The sequence below is a fragment of the Balaenoptera ricei genome, chromosome 18 (genome assembly GCF_028023285.1).
Source record: "Balaenoptera ricei isolate mBalRic1 chromosome 18, mBalRic1.hap2, whole genome shotgun sequence".
NCBI classification, from domain to species: Eukaryota; Metazoa; Chordata; class Mammalia; order Artiodactyla; family Balaenopteridae; genus Balaenoptera; species Balaenoptera ricei.
Window position 1 is genome coordinate 83,408,682 of NC_082656.1, and position 21,851 is coordinate 83,430,532.

The following is a 21,851-nucleotide window of genomic DNA, read 5'->3' on the forward strand; positions in this document are numbered from 1 at the left end:
GGGCTGGCTCTGGCTCTAGCCCCCTCAGCTGCACCACCAACCCTCTCCGCCCCTCGTTTCGTCTACAAGATGGGGCCCGCTGCCATGCTTGTCATGAGGATGAAACCGGTGCAGGTAAAACGAGGCACTGGAGGACAGGCCACCTGGCCAAGGCCAGGAAAGCCGATCTGCAAACGTCCAGGTGCCCCCAGAAAACAGCTCAGCCTGCAGACACTTGAGAAATTCTGCAACCAAAATGCCCGAGGTCTCTGGAGGCCCTGAGCCTCTTGTTTCTTCCTGGAAATGAAAGCTAGCTGGACTCCTCTTCCTGGGAAGAAAGGGGATGTGGGGTTCAAGGGGCCAAGCCAGGAGCCCACTCAGACCCAAGGCGCTCAGCAGGTCGTGGGCGGGTTGCCGGCTCTGCCCCGCTTTCCCCGGCCTCACTGCTGCGGCGGGTGCGGTGCCGGGCCACGCCGCAGTGCCTCACCCGCATGGACCATCTCCCCCCGCCAGGCGCGGGGAATCCAGTCTCGCCCCACACGCCCAGCAGTGCAGAGACAGGGCAGCACAGAGACCAGGCGAGCCAGGCTCAGGGACCAGGCTCTGCACATCACACTGACCACCCTGCGAAAGACCAGCCCTGGCCGGGGCGCCCAGCAGGAGCGTTCTGGGACATCACTGATTCGTTCAGTCCACTGGTGTTTACTGAGCACCTACTGTGTGCCAGACACCCCTCTCCGTGCTGGACACAGAGCAGCGAACAAGCCAAGCGACCAGGGTGTCATACGTGGAACGCGTCAGGTGTGCTCGGTGCGTGGAACACAGCACAACCCCCTCATCTCCGGCACAGGCGCTCACCCCACCGGCAGTTCCCAGGCCTCTTCCTCCAGAGCCCCGGTCAGCTGAGACGCTCGGGCCATGCCCCACACCTGCCACTCCAGGAGGGGAGGTTCCTGGCTGGCAGATCGGCCCAGGGCCCCGTGTGGTGCACACACCGCCCGCCCCGCGTGGGCAGAAAGCCCCGGGTCCTAACCCCGCGTCCACCACGCACGGCCATGGACTAACGCTCCACCTCTCTAAACCTGTTTTCTGTCCTAGAGAAAAGATGGGCAAATGATACTTGGTTTTTATCGTGGTTGTAAGAACAAAAACAGAGCTAGACACAAACGTCTGAAAGCTATAAAATGACGGTTTTTTCTCTCTCAGAACAAAGTGCTCCTGGGCCCACAGCAGGCCCCCCTGGACACGGTTCCTGACAAGGACAAGGTTGGGCCAGGACCTCCCCACGGCCACACAGGCCGGGGTGACCATGCCCTCAGTGCGGTCGCCTGCCCCTGACCTCCCCCGCCTGCCCTGCCACCGGGCAGGCCCAGGCTCCAATCAGGAGGCTGTGATAAACAGAAGGACACCCAGCCACCCTCCAGCCAGGCTGCGTGAACCTTGCCCCAGAGGCCTGTCACGGCGGGGACGGAGAGCTGTCCGCGGCCACACCATGGCGGGCCTGCTGTGCCTCGTCCTTCTCAGCGCCTCCCTGGCTGGCCTTCCGCTGCCGGGGGGGAGTGGTAAGTGCCCCTCCCTGCAGACTGCCCTGGGGGGGAGGCGAGAGGGTGAGGGGTCAGCGCGATGCCCCTGAACTTCCACAGTGTGGAGAGTGGGTGCCCATCCCCTGTGGGAGGCTGGCATGAGAGCCTGGCTTGGTGGTTTCAGCCAAGCGTAGCTTAGGGCCAGGTGTGCCTCCCTGTGGGTGGAGAGTCAGACAGCAGATCACAGATCACAAAGACAGACAGAAACACGGGCAGAGAAGGAGGGAGAGAGACAGAGACAGAGAGGGAGGGAGATGAGGGGGAGGGCGGCAGTGGCAGGCAGAGACAGAGAGAAGCCCCCTTCCTCTGCCAGAGCAAACCGCGGGCACAGAGGCTAGGGGGTCACAGGCAGAGAGGAGCTTCCACGGCAGGGAAGAGGATGAGAGCCAGTGCCACCACCCTCAGGCTGGCTCCGCCAGGGGCTCTAGGCTTTCTGGGACTCCAGACCTGTCCAAGAGAAGAAACGAGAAAGGACAGAGCAGAGTGGAGGCAGCCCCGGGGGCCTGTCTGCATGTTTGCACTCTGGGTGACGTGGAAGTTCAGTGGCCCAGGCGCGTGGGAGAAGGAAAGAGTGAAAAGTGAGAAAGAGAAACAAACCGAACAGGAGTGGGGGGACCAGGTAGGGGAAGGAGGGAGGGGAGAAATGGGTGCGTGGCTTGTATTTCAAAGCAAGCGCTCCCTGGTGGAGCGGGTGTCTGGAGTAATGGAGGATGGGCCCTCACAGAACAAATGTGGGCCTGGCCTTGCTGGGAAAACACAGGTGTCACTAAAAGAAATGGGGAATTTGGAAGGGAAAGTAATTTGAGGTAGGAGCGAGTGAACACTAGGAGTTTCATACACTCTTTAAAACAACTCTAAGAAGTAGGTATCGAATTCCCACTTGCCAATATTCAGTAGCAGGTGACCAAGATGCATTTGCCGCTCAAGACAGTTTGATTCTGCAGTCCTGTTTTTTAGTTTCGGACATGGGGAGAATGGAGTTCTGATGTGAGGGCAGAATCCATCGCCGTGAGAGAGCTGAAAACACAGCGCTCACGATGGAAGCTGGGACTAGAAATACCAACTTGGAGAGTCATCTTCCTTATGGTGAGACTCTCAATTCCCCAGCAGAAGAGAGGCAGAGAGCAGGGCACAGCGCCAAGAAAAGGACCTGAGGGCCTCCCACAGCACAGTGAAAAGGGGAAGAGGAGTGGGTGAGACCAGGAAGACCCAGGCAGCTCGGCAGGGGCTACTGAGGGGAGAGGGGAGAGATCCCTGAGGGGGGAGATCTCTGAGCCAGGACACTTTAACTGGCAGGTCAATTTAGTGGGTTTTTTTTAATGAAACAGGACAGAAACAAGTAGAAAATTTTGTAACAAGTACTATTTTGTAGAAATTAATAGTAAGCACTATTTCTTGAAACTTTTGTTTTACTCTTGTGTACGTGTGTCCTGGGACTTGAAACAAATCATACTTTCAATTGTAGATCGTGCAAAACCGTGTCACCTCCCCACCTAACGCAGAGCTGAGACCTTGAAGGCGAGGGGGGGGGGGGGTAACAGCTGAGCCACAGAACGGAGTGGAGGGCCCGGGGAGGCAAGAGGGACCGAAGGGCGAGTTCCAGAAGGAGGGCTCGGGTCTCAGCGCGGGGCCGGGTGTGCGCGTGTGCGGCGGGGCAGGTCAGTGGTGGGCGCGCGGGCCCTGGGCAGGCGTCCGACCCGTCACTCGCGGGGGCGGGGGTGGCCTGGGGACGCGACCCGCACGTGGGCGAGCACGTGACAGCCGCGTTCTCCACCCCAGTGTTCCTGCCCCGGGACCAGGCCCACAGCGTCCTGCAGAGGGTCCGCAGGGCCAACTCGTTTTTCGAGGAGATGAAGAAGGGAAATCTGGAGAGGGAGTGCCTAGAGGAGACCTGTTCGTATGAGGAGGCCCGCGAGGTCTTTGAGAACACGGAGAAGACGGTAAGGGGCGGCGCGGCCAGGATGCACTTACAGGGCTGCGGGGGCTTCTGAAGCGCTGTCAGGTCCACCTTAAAACTCAAAATGTTTATCTAAGAACGCGCTGTCGGCCTCGGCCTGCACAAGGACCCCGGGCCCGGGCTCTTCGCCCAGACGCTCAGCCCGCCGCCATACCCGCCGACGGGTTCCGGTCCTGCGACCACAGGGTGGGTCGGTGCGCAGGCGCAGAACGAACGCGGCCTCGAGGCCCTGCTCTGCACCTGCGCAGCAGCGGCAGCGGCGGCGGCGGCCGCGGCGCAAAAGCATCCGCCCCTCCCCCGGAAGAGGCGGGGCCTCCAATGCTGACCCGGAAGTCGCTGAGGTCCGTTAGCCACCTCGCGTCGTGCTGTCGTCGGGCACCTTGCGTCAGGCCGTGGGGTGGCTTAGCTGCAGTGCAGGGGCCGAGGGGGACGTGGACGGCCGCGAGCCAAAACGGAGCAACCGCGAGCTGAAGGCGCCTGAAGGCTGAGGAAAAGGAGGCCAAGCAGGAGCCCCCGAGAGACCGCCTGGCCGCATACAGCGGACGTGTCCACACCACGGGCCCGCAGTGGAGTGTCCAGCGGAGTCTGGGCGCTGGGGGGCCCGTGCCACACAGGCTCGTGTAGACTCCCGCCTGCTCGCGGCAGCCTGGACACCGCCGGCCTGGCTCACCTTAAAGGTGGCAGAAGAGCTGTGCCCTTGGAGGACAGGTCCAGTTGCAAGTCATGGCTGAGTGGAGAAACGTTAAGTCGGAAGAAGAATTTACTCAAGTCTATAGAAGACTTCCTTGTGGAGTCCGGAGAACCCTGGGAAAACTGAGGAGCAGAGCTGAGCGCCCCTCAGCGCCACAGACTTGCATTACTGTCTTCTTGCTTCCATGGGCACCTCATCCCCCTTTGGCCGAAAGGCGAGGAAAGACAGTATCATCGGAGATTCTCTGACTCCAGCCAGAGTGACTTTGTGAGGAAGAAGTGTATCCCGCACGCCAAGATGATCACGTGTAGAAGAAGTTTCTTGGAAGAGTTGGGGTTCCTAGATGAACTTCCCATGCTCAGTGCCGCTTCACGGGGAGCTGTGACCAAGCTTTCCATCACCTAGCACAGCAAGCTGGACGTGAACTTACGTGTAGGAACTTTTCCAGAACTCCAACTGGAAAATGCTGGTAGTTGGTGGCATTGACTGCGTTTGTGATGTTGGATGCCAGTTCCAGAAGGTTTGACTCGAACTCACCACTCGTGAGTTTTACCTGGCCGTTTATGACCTCGTGAAATCATGGATATCATATCAGGGATGCTGAACATGTTACGGGCAGTTACAAGATCACCCACCATCCAGTCAGCCCAGCAGGCCAAACCCATGAGATGGACTCCACCCCATCCTTCTGGAGAATCAGCACAATAGAAGGGCTCAAGAAAAACCTGGGAGTGAAGCTGCCGGAAACTAACCTCTTCAGAACGGAAGAGGCTGAAAAAATTATTGATCGCATCTGTGTTGCAAAAACTGCTGAATGTCCTCCGCCTCGGACCACAGGCAGACTCCTTGCTAAGCTTGTCAGAGTCCCTGAAAGTGGCTTGCAGCAGCGACCCACTCATCGGTGACGGCCCACAGATAACGGCCAGACAGACTGCTCTGGGTCTCACTGAGCAGGCTGAGCTGCTTGTCATGAGGAGGGAAGTGTGCAGTGCTTACACTGGGTTAAATAGTCCCATACAGCAGCCAGAGGCTTTTAAACAACAGGCCAGAGCCACCAACGATGATGATGTTCATAGATGAGAACTTCTATACCGCCTGGAATCCAGGCTGCCCCCCCATCTGGCTGTGGCATGGACATTGGCTGCATCACCGTGTTTCTCACAATCTACGGTAACATCAAGGAAGTACTTCTGTTTCCTGCCATGAAACCTGAAGGTAAGGAGAATGTGGCAACCACTGATACACTGAAAAAGCACAATAGTTGGCACTTCTGTCTAGAAAATAATAATTGGTAAGTTGTATGACTCAGACATCTTTGCATTCCTGCAAAAGGTCAAGGTCTGCAAGGGAATTCTTGTGTTGCTATCCATTTGACTACCATAGTTCATTTCAGCCACCAGAAGAGAGAAGAGGAATTAAGAATTCACTTTTACTCCTTGTTACCAAATGAACGATTTAGCTCTTTTAAAAAGTTATTCATAATTTCAGGAACTGTTTTTATTTTTAAATGTTCCTTTAATTCACATACACTTAACAGTTTCTTAAAATAATAAAAGTAATTGTAGTGCCAAGTTCATGTTCTGCCTTTTTCCTCAGTATCATTTCCCAAACACTCTTCCTTACTTCCTTAGAACTACCATACTTATAATTTTAAAGAGCTAAGTTGTTTGTTTGTTTTAGCCACGCTGCACAGCTTGTGGGATCTTAGTTGCCTGAACAGGGATTGAACCCACGCACTCAGCAGTGAAAGTTCAGAGTCCTAACCACCAGACCGCCAGGGAATTCTCTAAATAATACACGTGTCAAAGAAGAAGTCTCAAGGGAAGCTAGAAAATACTTTCAGGACTTCCCTGGTGGTCCAGTGGTAAAGAATCCACCTTCCAATACAGGGGACGTGGGTTCGATCCCTGGTTGGGGAACTAAGGTCCCACATGCTGCGGGCCAGCTAAGCCCACGTGCCACAACTACTGAGCCCATGCGCCCAATTACAGAGCCCGCGTGCTGTAAACTACAGAGCCCACATGCTCTGGAGCCCGTGGGCCACAACTAGAGAGAGAAAACCCACACGACACAACTAGAGAGAAGCCCACGCACCGCAACGAAAGATCCCACGTGCTGTGACAAAGATCCCGCGTGCCGCAAGTAAGACCTGACACAGCCAAAAATAAAAATATATATAAATAAATACAATTTTTGAAAAAAGAAAAGAAAATAACTCCTAGCTGAACAAAAATGAATATATAACATACAAAATCTGTGGGATGCAGCTAAACACTGCTTATCGGGAAATTTATAGCATGAAATGTTTTTATAGGAAAAGAAGTTCTCAAATTGATAATCTAAGCTTCCACCTTAAGACACACACACACACACAAAAGGCAAAATAAACCCAAAAGAGGAGAAATCAATAAAATTGAAGACATGAAATAATAGAGAAAATCAGTAAAACTGATAAGATTTAACAAGATTGACAAAAAAGAGCACATGAATTGTATCAGGAATGAAAGAAGAGATATTACTACAGACCCTGCATATGTTAAAAGGATAATAAGAGAATACTATGAACAACTCCATACACAAATTTGGATGGAATTTTACAATTTGGATGAAATGGACCAATTCCTCAAAACCATGAATTACCAAAACACATAGTATGACAGAGATATCTGCAAATTCAACTTCTTAGTTAAAAACCTTCTGTAAAGGAAATGTCCAGGTCCAGATTGTGTCACTGGTGAGTTTTACCAAACATTTAAAGAAGAAATAACACCAGTTCTGTGTAATCTCTTCTAGAAACGAAAAGGGAACACTTGTAAGTTTGTTTTCGATCAGCATTACCCTGATGCCAAAACCCACAAAAACAGAAGAAAGAGAAAAAGAGGGAAGGAGAGAGGGAGGAAGGTAGAAAGAAAGAAAGCTATATAACAACATTTCTCATGAACCTCTTATAAAAATTCTCAACAAATTATTAGCAAATTGAATAAAGCAATATATGTTAAAAAAAGAAGAATACACAATGACCAAGTGGGTTTATCTGAGGCACAAAAGGCTGGCTCAGTATTTGAAAATCAACAGTGTAATCCACCAGTTTAAAGAAGAAAAATCCACATAATCATATCAACTGATAGAGAAAAAGCACCTGACAAGATGCAACATCCATTCATGATAAAAACCTTTCAGTGATTTCACTGGTGGTCCAGTGGGTAAGACTCTGTGCTCCCAGCGCAGGGGGCAGGGGTTTGATCCCTGGTAGGGTTACAAGATCCTGCACGCATGCCGCAACTAAAAGATCCTGCATGCCGCAACGAAGACCCAGAGCAGCCAAAAATAAATAAATATTTAAAAATAAATATTTTAAAATAAGTAAATAAAACAATTATTTTAAAAAAAACCTTTCAGCAAACTACAATTAAAAGGGAACTTCTTCAACATGATAAAGATTATTAACAAGGAAGCTACAACTGATATCGTGGTGAAAACTGAATGCTTTCGCTCTAATACTGGGAAAAAGGCAAGGATGTACATTTCTAATACTCCCAATTCAGCATTGTACTGGAAACCCTAGCCATAAGGAAGGTTTAACAATAAGCCAAGATAAAGAAATAAAACTCCCTATTTGCAAGTAACGTGATTGTCTACATAGAAAATCCCATGGAATCTGGAAAAAATACTCCTAAAATGTATGTGTCTAGCGAGGTCACAGAATACAAGGTCAGCAGGCGAATATTAATTGTATTTCTGTGTAGTAATAATGTGCAGTTAGAAACAAACAAAAAAATTAATGCCACTTACTGTTGCTCCAAAGAAAAATATCTATGTGTAAATCTAATAAAACATGTACACGACCTGTATGCTGAAATCTGCAAAACGCTAACGAAAGGAAGAGGACCTAAATAAATAGACATAGAATGTTCATGGTTTGAAAGACTTAACATATTAAAATATTGACTCTTCCCAATTTGATATATAGATTTAATGCTGTGCCAAACTTCCATCAGATAAAGACAAGTTGATTCAATATTTGTAATATGGAAAAACAAAGGAATTAGAATAGCTAAAACAATTTTGAGAAAGAAGATAAAATTGGAGGAATCATACTACCTGATATAAAGACTTACTGTAAATCTACATTAATCATAGAGATATGGGACTTCCTTGGTGGCGCAGTGGTTAAGAATCCGCTTGCCAGTGCAGGGGACGCAGGTTCAATCCCTGGTCCCAGAAGATCCCACATGCCGCGGAGCAACTAAGCCCGTGCACCACAACTACTGAGCCCGACTGCTGCAACTAGCCTGCGTGCCTAGAGCCCATGCTCCGCAACAAGAGAAGCCACTGCAGTGAGAAGCCCATGCACCGCAACGAAGAGTAGCCGCTGCTCGCCACAACTAGAGAAAGCCCGCGCGCAGCAATGAAGACCCAACGCAGCCAAAAAAATATAAATAAATAAATAAAATCGTAGCGATATTGATGTGTAGTATTGGTAAAGGGATAAACACATAGATCAAAAGAACAGAATAGAAAGTCCATAAATAGACCCACGCAAATATGGCCAGTTGATTTTTTTTTTTATGTTTATTTATTTATTTAGGCTGTGCCGGGTCTTATTGCAGCACACGGGATCTTCGTTGCCGCATGCGGGATCTTTAGTTGCGGCATGCATGTGGGATCTAGTTCCCCAACCAGGGATCGAACCTGAGCCCCCTGCATTGGGAGCACAGAGTTTTACCCACTGGACCACCGGGGAAGTCCTTGGCCAATTGATTTTGACAAAGGTGCATAAGCATTTCAATAGAAAAAGAATTCTCTTTTTCAATAAATGGTATTGGAATAATTCTACATCTATATGCAAAAAAGGTCAGCTTTGACCTAAACCTCACAACTATACAAATATTATCTCAAAATGGACCATATAGCTCTAAAGATAAAACAGGAAACTTTTAGGAGAAAATTTTCATGACACAAAGTTAAGTTAGGCAAAAATTCTTAGACGTGACACCAAAAGCATAATCCATAAAAAACATATAGATAAATTAGACTTATTCTAAATTTAAAACTTTTGCTCTGTGAAAAACATTAAGAGAATGAAAATACAAACTATTGACTAAGAAAATATTTGCAAATCACATATCTGCCAAAAGTTTTGTGGTCAGAATATATAAAGAACTCTCACAAGTCAACAGAAGAAAATGACCCAATTAAATACAATGAGCAAAAGATTTGAACAGACACTTCACCCAAGAGGATACATGGTTGGCAAATAAGCATACGAGAAGATATTCAGTATTATTAGCCATTACAGAAATGCAGATTAAAACCACGATGAGGGACGTCCCTGGCGGTCCAGTGGTTAAGACTCCATGCTTCCACTGCAGGGGGCATGAGTTCGATCCCCCTGGCCAGGGAACTGAGGCCCCACATGCCACAAGGTGGGCCCCCCCACCCCCCCACACACACACAAAAACCAAACGAACCACAGTGAGATGCCACTACACACCTAGAATAAAAAACAAGTGCTGGTGAGGATGTGGAGCGACCACCACTCATACACTGCTTGTGGGAATGCAAAATGGTGCAGCCAGTCTGAAAGCCAGTTCGACAGTTTCTTATAAAGTTACCATATGACTCAAAAATCCCATTCTTGGGTATTTACTGTAGAGAATTGAAAACTTTTTTCACACAAAACCTGTACATAAATGTTTATAGCAAGTCTATTCATAATTGCTGAAAACTAGAAATAGTATAAATGTCCTTTGTCGGGTGAATGGATAAACAAACCGTGTTCCGCCGCACAGTGGAACGCTGCTCATCAGTAAAAGAGAACAAACTGTCGCCACGCACAGTAACGTGAATGAGTTTCAGTTTCAGAGGCACTATGCTGAAAGAAGGAAGGTTATATTCACACGGTTATATCGCACGTGAGTCCATTTACAGGACACCCTCAAGAAGTCACGACTATAGTGACACAGAGCAGACGCGTGCTGGGCATTCGGAGCGGGGGCGGCCAGTGGCTGGCAAGGTTGGGGGAGACGGAGCTCTTCTGCGTCTCGCTTGTGGCAGTGATTATACAAATCTATACGTGTGTTGGCTTTTATAGAATTGTACACCAGAAAAAGTCCGTTTTACTGTGTGATAAATTTTTAAATAAAAAATTTAAAAGACAGTGTAGTCATTTCTGAGGCCCTCTGTAACAAAACACCACAAATTGGGTGTCTTAAAACAACAGAAATTTACTCTCTCACAGTTCTGGAGACCACAAGTCGAAATCAAAGTGTCACCAGGCTTGGTTCCTTCTGGAAGGTCTGAGGGAGGATCTGCTCCATCCTCTCCCCCAGCTTCTGGGGGCGACCAGCAGCCCTTGCTGTTACTTGGCCGGTAGATACATCACTCCACTCTGTGCCTGCACCTTCACAAAGCCTTCTCTGTGTGTGGCCTGTGTGATATTTTATGTCTCTTATAAGGACACTCTCATTGATTGGGGGTCCACCCTAATCCAGTACGAGCTGTTCTCGATCCATAACTTAATTACATCTGCAAAGACCCTCTTTCCATTAAGGTCAAATTCTGAGGTTGCACCTAAGTTGGGGCCGGGGAGTAGGGGAGACACTAATTAACCTACTATAGATAGCAAAAAATTGTTTTAAGACTACGAACATTTCTTTTCAGTGTTACATAGGCTCTTGATGCCCTATTTTAAGCTAATTACCAACTATCTTTTTTTCCAAGTAACGTAATGATTATTCTCCAAGCATCTGATCCTGTTTTGAATCTTTGACCCGGGTATCTTAATGTAAAACCACTTGTTGATTGGCTTGGGGGTAGCAAAGAGAGCAAACCATTTTTGGTACAATCCGTTTCTTGGTAATTAATTTGAAAATAAATTTTCAATATTTAACAAAGTTGTCCAATTAAGATGATTGAGCATGGCACCTGGGAAACATTTTGTAATATTAAATGATTCACATTAATCTTAAATTGATATACATGTAGGTCTAGATGTAATATGTGTGAAATGTAACACTGATTCTTCCTATAAAAGCTTGGATATAGGTATTGATTTAAGAGATAGTAAAAAATTATATGATAATGTTGTATGTGATGAAATTAAAATATTTTGTCTTAGCAATTACAATTATTTGTCATTATGAATTTATTACAGTGTTTGAACGTGATACATAAAGTTTACGGTTTGCTTCTGAATCTAAGCAATTACTTTAGAGATTTTACTTCAGTTGCTGTTGTCTCAGCACAGTTTCTCCAAACTGAGATTAGTGAAAAACAAACAAATAAAACCTATATAGAAACTTTTGTGATTCAAGAAAAGTAATCTAATTTCAAATTACTTAACAGTTGAAGCAAATAATGTGAAAATCTTGATTGTGATCATATCGTTAGTGATTTTGCTAGGATGAAAGTTAGAAAAGTACGTTTAATATTACAAAATGTTTCCCAGATGCCATGTTCAACTGTGTGAGCAGGCAAGAAAATGGACGCTAGGCCGTATTGGGATATGATCATTTATTACACAAACATGTATTGTATTAAAAAAAAAAAAAGATGAATGAAGCCACAGCTTTACAAATGCAGGAGATCTGAAAACATTTCCCTTTTAGATTGAATAGTTCTAGAGCATTTTGTTCCAGAAAATGACCTGTTTGGGAAATAGCCTATTCACTTGAGTTACTAGATTGTGGCTGTTAATTGGTGTAAAATGTCTCTTTTCCATAATGCATTAAAAATTTTTTTTCCCTTTTAGAATGAATTCTGGAATATATACAAAGGTGAGATGTTTTCTATTTCAGTCTTGAGTGAGAGGGGTTCATCAGGGTATTTAAATCGGGAGAGATTGTATTCAAATTTTGAAGATGTTTCCTGAATTTCCTTTCTGCTCTTGTTTAAATTTTACTTATCTAAGACTTTTCCCCTCTGAGTGTTTCCATAATAGTTATGGTAAAATAGTTTTTTATAGTAGATTTATACTAATTCTAGTTTTGTTACTTATATACATTTAAATCGGTTCATTCCCATTTGAGGATACCAAATTCCATGATAATTTTTTTAAACCCAAGTATTTTAGGTAGAAACAAAAAATAAGAGTCTGAAACACTGGGTCCTCTCATAAGGTAACCACCTTGACTTAATGCTTATAGCGTCTGAAATGGTATTTGTCATAACTAATATTTTCACTCTGGTAACAGTATTCAGATTTCTCAAAATGACAATTGTACCTATCTCTAAATTATATTGTACAAATGCCCCAAGAAATGTGAAGTCCCATGTTAGTGCTCTACAGGAGCTTTTCATTCTCCTTTTACACCCAAACCATAGAAAATAGGAACCCTCTTGTCGATGCCCAGGCCAGAAACAAGTGTCCAGCAATCACTTATCCGCCCTCCTTCCAGCTGACCCCATGTGGTCACCAGCACAGGGCTCCTCTCCGTGATGGAAAAACGTTGTCAGTGCTTGTAAAAACAGTCAGAGGTCTCAGCAAAAACTTGAAAGCTCAGTCAGCAACCCAGCTAGATAGAGGTATCACGTGCACGTAGCCACAAAGCCGGGGGGGGGGGGGGTGCGGGGGAGGGCAGTGGTAACGAAGTCCAGATAGGACAACTTGTTTACAGGAAAACAGGAAGAATCCCAGGTTCATTCAAGTTAGCTGAGAACTGGGCGCCAGAATCAACACAGCAAAATCGTTTCCACGATGAAGGGAATCACCTGCAAGCTCTGGTTTCCAAATGTTTTCTTCGCAGATGGTGACCAGTGTGAAAGCCGTCCTTGCCTGAATCAGGGCAAATGTAAAGATGGCCTCAGGGACTACACATGCACCTGTTTGGAAGGATTTGAAGGCAAAAACTGTGAATTACGTGAGTTCCTCTTCTTGGTGTACCTTCAGGTCAGAGCCCCGTGCGGAGGCCCGGTGGGAATGCGGGAAGAAGCTAGAGGCCCAAGGAAACCCTCCCGGTCACGTGGGGTTCAGCCTGTGCTCCGTGAGGCTGTGCCGCTGCAGGCCGCGGAGCGCGAGTCAGAGTGCCCAGCGCGGAGGCCGGGGTACCGGGCACTCCTCTGCCCCTCTGAGGAGCGGCTGTGGAACGAACGTTCCCGAAGGGTGGGGCCCCTTCACGTGGAAACGAGAACCGACGTTTCTTTCCTCGGAGGAGGAGGTTTCTCCTGCTTCTCCGGATCCTGGAAATTCGTGCAAACGTCAGTGCTGAATGCTCGGGATTGTCCAGTTATAAACATTTGGTACAGTTAATTCTGCATGGAGAAATCACTGAGCTTTCCTATATATACCGTGATTAATTTTTAACAAAACTTAGGTTAGTATTAGGCCAGTTTTCCCTGAGGAGACAGATTCGCGCTTCTTTGTTGATTTCTTAATCTGTAGTCTTTAGAGCGAGCTCTTCGATTGGATACTTCGGAGTTTCCCCGGTGGGAGTATCAGTCGTGCCCCCTTCCACCCACCGCCCAGAGCTGCTTCCCCAAATACCGTTTGGCTGACGCTGGAATGTTTTCTAAAGTTTCTTTAATGTTTGCCCCGTAACTATTCTTTCATCAAAACCCAGTGGAGAAATGTAAAGTCAGCTGCCAGGGCGGCACGACTGATGAGTCTGGGGTCTGATGTCCGGTGCACGCTGGCAGCGGTGACGCTGGCACAGTCCGGCGGTGAGATCCCCTGTGCCCGGCGCCTCGCGGGACCTGGACGGCTCTCCTGGGGGCTGGTGGCCTCCACTCCTCTACAAGTGACGCGGCAGGCCGTGGGGGTTAAATAACGTGCCCAAATCACGCAGCTAGAGGCCCACGGCCAGCTGGGAGACGGCCTGAGTCCGGGACGTGGCTACCACCCCTCTTTCCCGCCGCACGAGAGCCAGACCCCGTCTGGGGATGGACCCCAGGTCCTTTATGCCGCGGGGTACCGAGGCCTCAGAGTGGACGGCGTGGGCTGCTCCCGGCTCGGCCCGAGCTCCCACCTCGCTGGCCAGCGCCACCACACCCTTCTTAGGGCTGAACTTGAGACCCTCCAGCCTCCAGGCCTTCCCTGGGCTTGTGCGGGCTCCCTGGCCCCCGGGGCCCCACGTGGGCGGGGGAGGGGCCTGCCCGGGGCGCCGGCCCTTTGCTCCGGCTGGTGGGCACCGTGGCACCGGCGGGTGAGGGCACGTCCCGGGCCGCGCCCTCAGCTTCCCGGCTCTTCCGCAGCCACGCGTGAGCTCTGCAGCCTGGACAACGGGGGCTGCGACCAGTTCTGCAGGGAGGAGCGGAGCGCGGTGCTGTGCTCCTGCGCCAGCGGGTACGACCTGGGCGACGACGGCAAGTCCTGCGTCTCCACAGGTAGGAGGGGCGCAGGCTGGGCTCCCGGTGGGGCTCGTGGTTTGGAGACAGACCCACTGTTTCTGTGAACCGCCTGAGAAACGGGCCAGTGATGTCAGCTCTCCTGGGGGCACGTGGAGCGTGAGGGTAACATGTGGAGGCCCCTTTGCCCAGTGCCCGGCTCGCAGCGAATCCCAAGTGGCCACTTTGCAGCTGCCACGATGGCGTCCCCATCCCTCTCGGAAGGGCGGGGGCTGGGGAGGCTGGAGTTACAAGGGCCGGAGCCGTGGGCCGGCCAAGGAGCCGGGGAGGCGGTGCAGGGGCCGGAAGGGGAACCCAGGGCCCTCCAGCACTGTTTCGGGTTGTGTGGGTCCCCATGTTAATGGAATTTTTTTTCCTTGATAAAAGCCAGATGCCATGCATCTGGCCCAGAAGCTCACGGAGGGCTGAGTGAGGGCCTGGGTCCTGGGGGTCCTGGGGGTGGGAGAGGCCCCGTCTCACACCCCATGGGGAGTCCTGCCTGACCGGGGCGGGACTCCTCTGCTGTGGGGCGGGGGCCGGCCACGCCCCTCTCAACTCGGGCTCCTTCTTGGGGGGACCCCAGCTCCTCCTCCAGTAGGCCCCAGCTGGCCCGCAGCCTTGGCATTACCTGGAGTGGTGAGGAATGCAGAGTCCCGGGCCCACTGCAGAGGTGGGCATATTCCAGGGCAGCGGCAATTGTGTAAAATTAAATCTCTCAACAGGTAGAGGACAGTGAGATTTACATTTCTATTGGTAATGAGATTTTAAACTTAAGCTGGTCCAAAACATATTTTAATTGAAGTCGTTGCTTGACTTGCTTGCAAAATTTTTTTAATTCCAGGAATAATTACAGGTCAATTTAAAATAAAGTCAGGTAAACTACTTCCTGGTGCAGAAAGTTCTGTTCTAAGTCATGGACGAGCTGATGCAGAATTTCAAGGGGGCAGTGGTCACAAATGTTAAGGCAGAGGCGGCTGGCACGGGAAGAGCTCTCCTCCCGCCGGCGAGCCAGCACTCCCCCAGTCCACTCGCGGGCCCTGCGGGGCGAGCGCCACCAAGAACACACACGGGGGACCCGCCTCAGACCTGCGGCCCCCAGCTGCCCCGCCTGTGTCCTGCTTCGCCCCCGCTCTGCCTCGGTTCCCTAGTTGGTAAGGATACGAAGGGACGCTTTTGGGTATTTCCGGGCCCCGCCCCTTGCGTGGCGCTCGTAAGGGTCGCTGTCCTCCTTCAGCTGTTGCCTTACAAAGCTCCGCTCGCTGCTCCTCCTGCCCAGAACACTTCTTTTTCTTCAGCGTTTCATTAGGAAACGTTTCCAACACACAGCGGGGCTAAGGGAACTTTGGGGGTTGAGCGCCCCAGCCCCCCTTTCTGCCATCCTGGTCTCCGTGTACCAGTCGTGTCCCCCGCTGCCCCACGGTCCTCCGTCCAGCCACAGCCACCCGACTTCTGCAGGCGTCCCAGTAGACGGTCCGCACGCTGGCCGGCCGGAGGTCAGGGCTCCCACCGGTAGCCCAGCCCCGAGCAGGACACAGGGCACCCCGCTCCCCAGAGGCCCCTCTCGGCCCCCTTCCCGGGGCCCACTCCTCCGGCTCCTCCTCGGAGTGGCCTGCGTGGGCCCCGCAGGGAGGCCTCCGCGAGGCTGAGTCCCGACTGCCCTTCTTCCAGAGCCCTTCCCCTGTGGGAAGCTCACGCAGGGACGCAGCAGGCGCTGGGCCGCCCACGGCAGCGGGGAGGCCCCCGAAGCAGGCGTGCCGGAGCAGTACGACGGCGGAGACCTGGGCCCCACCGAGAGCTCCCTCCACCTGCTGGGCCTCAATGGGACGGAGCCCAGCCCCGAGGAGGACGAGAGCCACCTGGTCCGGATAGTGGGCGGGAGGGACTGCGAAGAGGGGGAGTGCCCCTGGCAGGTAACTGCGCGGAGCTCAGCGGCCGGTTAGCTGGGTGGGGGGCTGTCCCGCCGGGCACCCGGCCCACGCGGGCCTGCAGCAGACTTGAGCGGGCAGCGGCGGAAGGAGCCGCGGTGGAAGAGGCCGGGCCTCTGCCCTCCCTGCCCGGCCGCCCCTCCCGCCCAGGCAGAGAAGGGGCTCCAGCTCGGGCGGCAGGGCGGGCTCCGCGGGCGGAGGGCGGCGCCCCTGAGGCCTCTGCTTGCTCTTTGGTTTGACGGAGGCGGAAAGAGTTGCTCTCCTTGTTTCATTTCTAATTTGGTAGATTTTTTTTACCCAAACACCCAAGTCCTAATGAGGCAGACGGTACCTTAGCAAAAAGTATATCCATTTGTTTTCAAAGGTAAAAACTCACTCTTTGGTTGTTGATTTGGACTAAAGTTGCCAGACTTAGCAAATGAAAACACAGGTTTCCACTTAAATTTGAATTTCAGATAAACAATAAATAACTTTGAATGTGAGTATGTCCCAAATATCACACGGGACACACACTGAAAATGATTTGCTATTTACTTGAGTCAGATTTCACTGGGGGCCTCTATTCTATCCAGAACCCTCACTTGGACTGTAAGTTTTTAGTGTCCAAAGCCAAAATGCCTTCTCCTACAAGTAATATTCCCAGAGCTGCCCACAACCCTTAGGAATGACGTCAGCTGGCCCCCACCGGCCACAAGGCAGGTGTGCGTTTATCTGAATTATCACGAGCCCGGTCAAGGACACGCGGAAACCTAGTCACCACGCACGAAGAGCGTGCCGCAGGTCAGGGCTGCCTGGGCGCCGTGCGTGTGGGTCTGAAAGCGCCAGGGCCTCTTCTCTCCCGTGTGGCGTCACGGCCTAGGAAGGGAGGGGAGCCCCCGCCAGATCCCCACAATTCAAGTTGCTGCGTGAGAGGGCCAGGAACGTGGTACCCGTGGAGCATGTGAATTCCCACAGGGCGGGGGCGGACACAGGGCTCTGAGAGGGGCTCGCGTGGGGCTCTCCGGGGAGCGGGCAGGAGGAGCCTCATGGGAGGGTCCCCAGACTTGGCCAGTTGCCTCATGTCCGTCTCCAGGAAGGACGGTCAGTGTCCCAAGTCTTAGGAAGACTGACCCTCCTCACTTGTCACACAAGTGGGGTTATGAGTTGATAAGTTATGCAAAAACATAAACAAAACATCACGACTTCGTGCTAGTCATGAAAGTCCTCCAGAGTTCTTTTAGAACTTGACATTGTTAAGAGTTTCATTAACTTGCACCCTCTCAACCCATGGCTGTTGCTTAGAGAAGGGCGAGTCCCCAGAGAAGGGAAAGCAGAAAGCGCTCTCTCCGCACTTGCCGGCCCAGTTCTTTGGGGAAAAGGAAAATAGGGGAAGGGTCTGTGCTCTCGCTCGCCCAGTCAGCACCCCGTCCCGGTGGAGTGTTCCCCGCCCCACGTCCCCGTCAGGAGCAGCCACGTGGATCCCAGGGACCGGCCTTGAACGGTAGTACCCGCAGCCGCGGGAGGGAGGTCCGGACAGTGCAAGCGTCCCCAGGCCCAGCGTAGCAAGTGTCTCATCCAGAGCCTGGCGTCTGCCTGGTCTGGGGCCTAATTCACACCAGAGACTACAGACAGCAGTTCTGCTGCACATAGAGCTGCAGAGGGGCCTTCCGGAGCCGGGAAATACAGGCGGGTAGGGCCTGGCTGGGCGAGTCTGGAGTTTGGGTGGGGAGAACCCCCTCAGCCGTAGCGCTGGGCCCTTGGCAGGGCCGTGGGGTCCACGGTGGGCCAGCTCCGAGCACGGGCGGTGCTGGGCAGCACGGCCCCTGGGGGTGGGCGCTGGGGTGCGCTGGCCTGGCCCTCGTTCCAGCCTGAGGACCCCACGAGCCCTCCCGGGGGGCAGGCCCGCGGTGGTGGGGAGACGGGGAGGACGCTTGGGCTACAGATCTCAAAGGCAGGCTCCACCTGGCGCCTCTGGCCCTCCCGTCGCAGGCTCTGCTCGTCAACGAGGAGAACGAGGGCTTCTGCGGGGGCACCATCCTGAGTGAGTTCTGCGTCCTCACCGCGGCCCACTGTCTCCTGCAGGCCAAGCGGTTCACGGTGAGGGTAGGTGAGTGCCGCTCACCCCCTGCGGGCCCCCCCCCCCCCCCCCCCCCCGGTTTCAGAGGCACTAGGACTGATAGGCTGGCCGGAAGCGCTAGTTCAAATACTGAGGTCCCGAGGGGGAGAGGGAGGCCGGGGGAGGAGGGGCGCCCCCGCCCCATGCACGCAGGGTCCGCAGTGCCCTCTCCTCTGGGAAGCCCCCCAGAGCCCCCAGCCGTCTGAGCAGCCGGCACCGCTGCCCCACATTTGCATCTGGGGGACTGTTTCCTAACGTCCCCCTTCTCACCACACCCTAGAGCTGCTCCATGACAATCCAGTGCGAGCCACGTGCCCGAGCCACGGCTGGAATGTCTAGCTTCCTAGTTACATTACATCTTCTAGCGTACGTTTTAAACGTCCACAGGTGACACTCATTTCGGTAACACACCTCATTACCCAGTAGAGCCAAAACAGTGTCAGTTCGACCTGTAATCGGCCTGTAAAGTACTCTTGAGCTATTTTGAGGTATTTTTCATTCTGAGATTTGGCGCTCATGGCACATGTGGGCTGTGATCAGTGCCCACTTGGCCCCGTGGCTGGGGGTCGGTCTGGCAGGTCAGACCCGGTGCCCAGCCCCACCCGCGGGCAGACCAGGGGAGGGTGGCCGCTGCCCCCGGCGGGGAAGCAGAAGGCTGTCACACTGGCCTCGCTCTAGTCGCCTGTATTTCACGTTTCCTAGTGACCACGTGCCAGTCTCTAAGCAGAAAAAAAGTGGGACTGCTTTAACGCGTCAGTGACGTGCAGGGCCTGGCGGCCCCACGCTGACGGCCACGCCCCCGTCCGCAGGCGACCGGAACACGGAGATGGAGGAGGGCAACGAGATGGCACACGAGGTGGAGGCGACCGTGAAGCACAGCCGCTTCGTCAGGGAGACTTACGACTTCGACATCGCCGTGCTGCGGCTCAAGACGCCCATCAAGTTCCGCAGGAACGTGGCGCCCGCCTGCCTGCCGGAGAAGGACTGGGCCGAGGCCACGCTGCTGACCCAGAAGACGGGCGTCGTCAGCGGCTTCGGGCGCACGCACGAGCGGGGCCGCCTGTCGTCCACGCTCAAGATGCTGGAGGTGCCCTACGTGGACAGGAACACCTGCAAGCTGTCCAGCAGCTTCACCATCACCTCCAACATGTTCTGCGCCGGCTACGACGCGCAGGCCGAGGACGCCTGCCAGGGCGACAGCGGCGGCCCCCACGTCACCCGCTTCAGGGGCACCTACTTCATCACGGGCATCGTCAGCTGGGGCGAAGGGTGCGCGCGGAAGGGCAAGTACGGCGTCTACACCAAGGTCACCAACTTCCTCAAGTGGATTGACAAGTCCATGAAAGCTGGGCTGCGGGCAGGGGCCAGGGCGGAGCCGCGCCCCCAGTGAAGCCCCCCACCCGACCCCACCCCCGCAGCCCCTGCCTCTCTTCCCTCTCAGCACCGGGGCTCTGAGCCGGCTTCCCTCCTGCCGTGATTAGAGCCGGGTCGGTTCTTATCCTGCTTCTGTCCTTGCCCCGCCGAAGTGGGGAATGAAGGTCCATTTGGAACCCGGGACCCTGCCTTCCCGTCGCCAGCTGGGAGGTTTCAGGATTCGGGAAGTGCTACCCACATAGGATGGGCCAGGGCTCCCAGACCAAGTCTTCAAACTGAGGGGCCTTTTCTGTTCACAGCGCGTTTCTCTGTCCTGGAGGCCGCCAGCTGCCCCCCTGGCCCCTCACAACGCTGCTGAGTAAACCAGCGGGGTTCTGGGAGCACAGGGGCGCCAGGGCCAGCACCCCTCCCCGGGGGCGGGCGGGGCTTCCCCACGCCTGCCCTCCTGGCCCCCAGTCACCTCCCAGGAGAGGCAGCCTCCCTGGGAAGGCAGGGCCCAGAGGGCTCGTCGGCAGGGGCATTTTAATGTTGACCTAAAGACAGGCTCTCTACGTGGCTTCACAGCCGCGTCCCAGGGAGCCACGGGCACGCCCCCGGCTGTGACTGTCGCCAGGCCGGGGCTCTGGAGTCTGCCTCTAGGCCACAGCCCAGAGCACGAACCCAGCTCTGGCTAGCCCCTGCCACCCCCCTGCTACCCTGCTCGCGAGGTGTGTGCTGGGGGGCTGCAGGAGGGCCGCCCTTCCTCCAGCGGTCACAGCCCAGGTCGAGCCCTCCCGTCCTCACCAGCTCCAGGCCCTCAAGCCAAACGGCCAGGAAAACCAGACGTGCTTCTAGAAAAAGCAGTCACCTCAGATGGGACCTGCCGTGTTTCCCGGTACCGTTTGCATTTTGCGTAACTCGGCTAAGCAAACTTTCAAAGTTCCAGTACGAGAGCCCCCAAGGTCACTGGCTGGGCAGTTGCGTAAACAGGAGATCTGCACGTTTGCAAAAATCAACGCAAACGGGCTTCCCAGAAACGGTCAAGCCAGTGAAGGATGGAAAGGCCGAGAAGGCCTCGGACGGCCAGGCCCTGCGTGCTAGGGACGGGGGGGTCTCTGTCCAGAGCAAACCTGGATGGGCTGTCAGCCCACAGGTTGCTTGGGGTCCGGAGAGAGCTCTGGGGGAGCCCCCCTTCCCACCAGGCTTGCATCTCTCACCAGCGGGGCCGAGCCCACGGGTCAGAGAGCAAGGGGCGCTGGGCACCTGGGAGCGGAGGGCAGAGGGGTCCCCACCGCCCGAGGCGCTGAACCTTCCCCGTCGGGAAGCAGAGCTGGACTCAGTGAGGTTCCATGGGGAATTCGGGCAGCGTTGGAGGGAGGCCGCTCGTCTGGGTCGCACGGATGCTGGTTCCGTGGGCCCTGGGACCACCTGCCTCAAAGCTCGTCTCCAGGTGGACCTGAACCAGGCCTGTGCCCTGTGGGCACAGTCGGTCCCGCTCCACTGCATGTCCCCTAGAAAGTCTCCTCCGGGGACAGACGTGAGCAGGAAGCCGACCGTGAGGAACCACGGGGGGCGGGGGGGTTCAGGGTCTGACTGTCCCTCCCGAGGGTGAGGGACCGCTCACCTGTACCCGCGGTCCCTGAGGGGGGAGGGCGAAGACACGCCTGGGACAGAGCCGCGTTTGGAGGGGGGAGGGCAGAGCGGCTGTATGGCTGCGGGGTGGCAGGGGGAGGGGGCGGGCTTAGAGAGCCGGCGACCTGCAGACGCAGGGTCCCTGGAGGCCTCCGCCCAGCTGCAGGTGCAGCCCCGGGCCCTCGGGGCTGGAGGGTGACGTTTCCGTTCTAGAGGGACCCTCACGACAGCCACCACGAGACCCTGATGGAGGTACCAGAGCCCTGGGGAAAGTCATCCCGAGCGAGCATCGCCCGGCGCAACTTGAATTACA

The 21,851-nt window shown here is 53.4% G+C and overlaps 1 protein-coding gene and 1 pseudogene across 1 annotated transcript; both read left to right on the top strand.

Annotated features, from left to right (window-relative positions):
- The first annotated feature begins 1,448 nt into the window (after positions 1 to 1,448).
- F10 (coagulation factor X) lies at positions 1,449 to 20,051 on the top strand. The gene is made up of 8 exons (XM_059902949.1): positions 1,449 to 1,541; positions 3,342 to 3,502; positions 11,964 to 11,988; positions 12,958 to 13,071; positions 14,402 to 14,533; positions 16,202 to 16,443; positions 18,427 to 18,544; positions 19,363 to 20,051. Exons 1-8 carry the CDS (start codon positions 1,472 to 1,474, stop codon positions 19,941 to 19,943), a joined length of 1,443 nt encoding a protein of 480 aa, XP_059758932.1. The 5' UTR covers positions 1,449 to 1,471; the 3' UTR covers positions 19,944 to 20,051.
- Positions 4,537 to 5,488, top strand: LOC132352468 (lysine--tRNA ligase-like; annotated as a pseudogene).
- Positions 20,052 to 21,851: the final 1,800 nt, after the last annotated feature.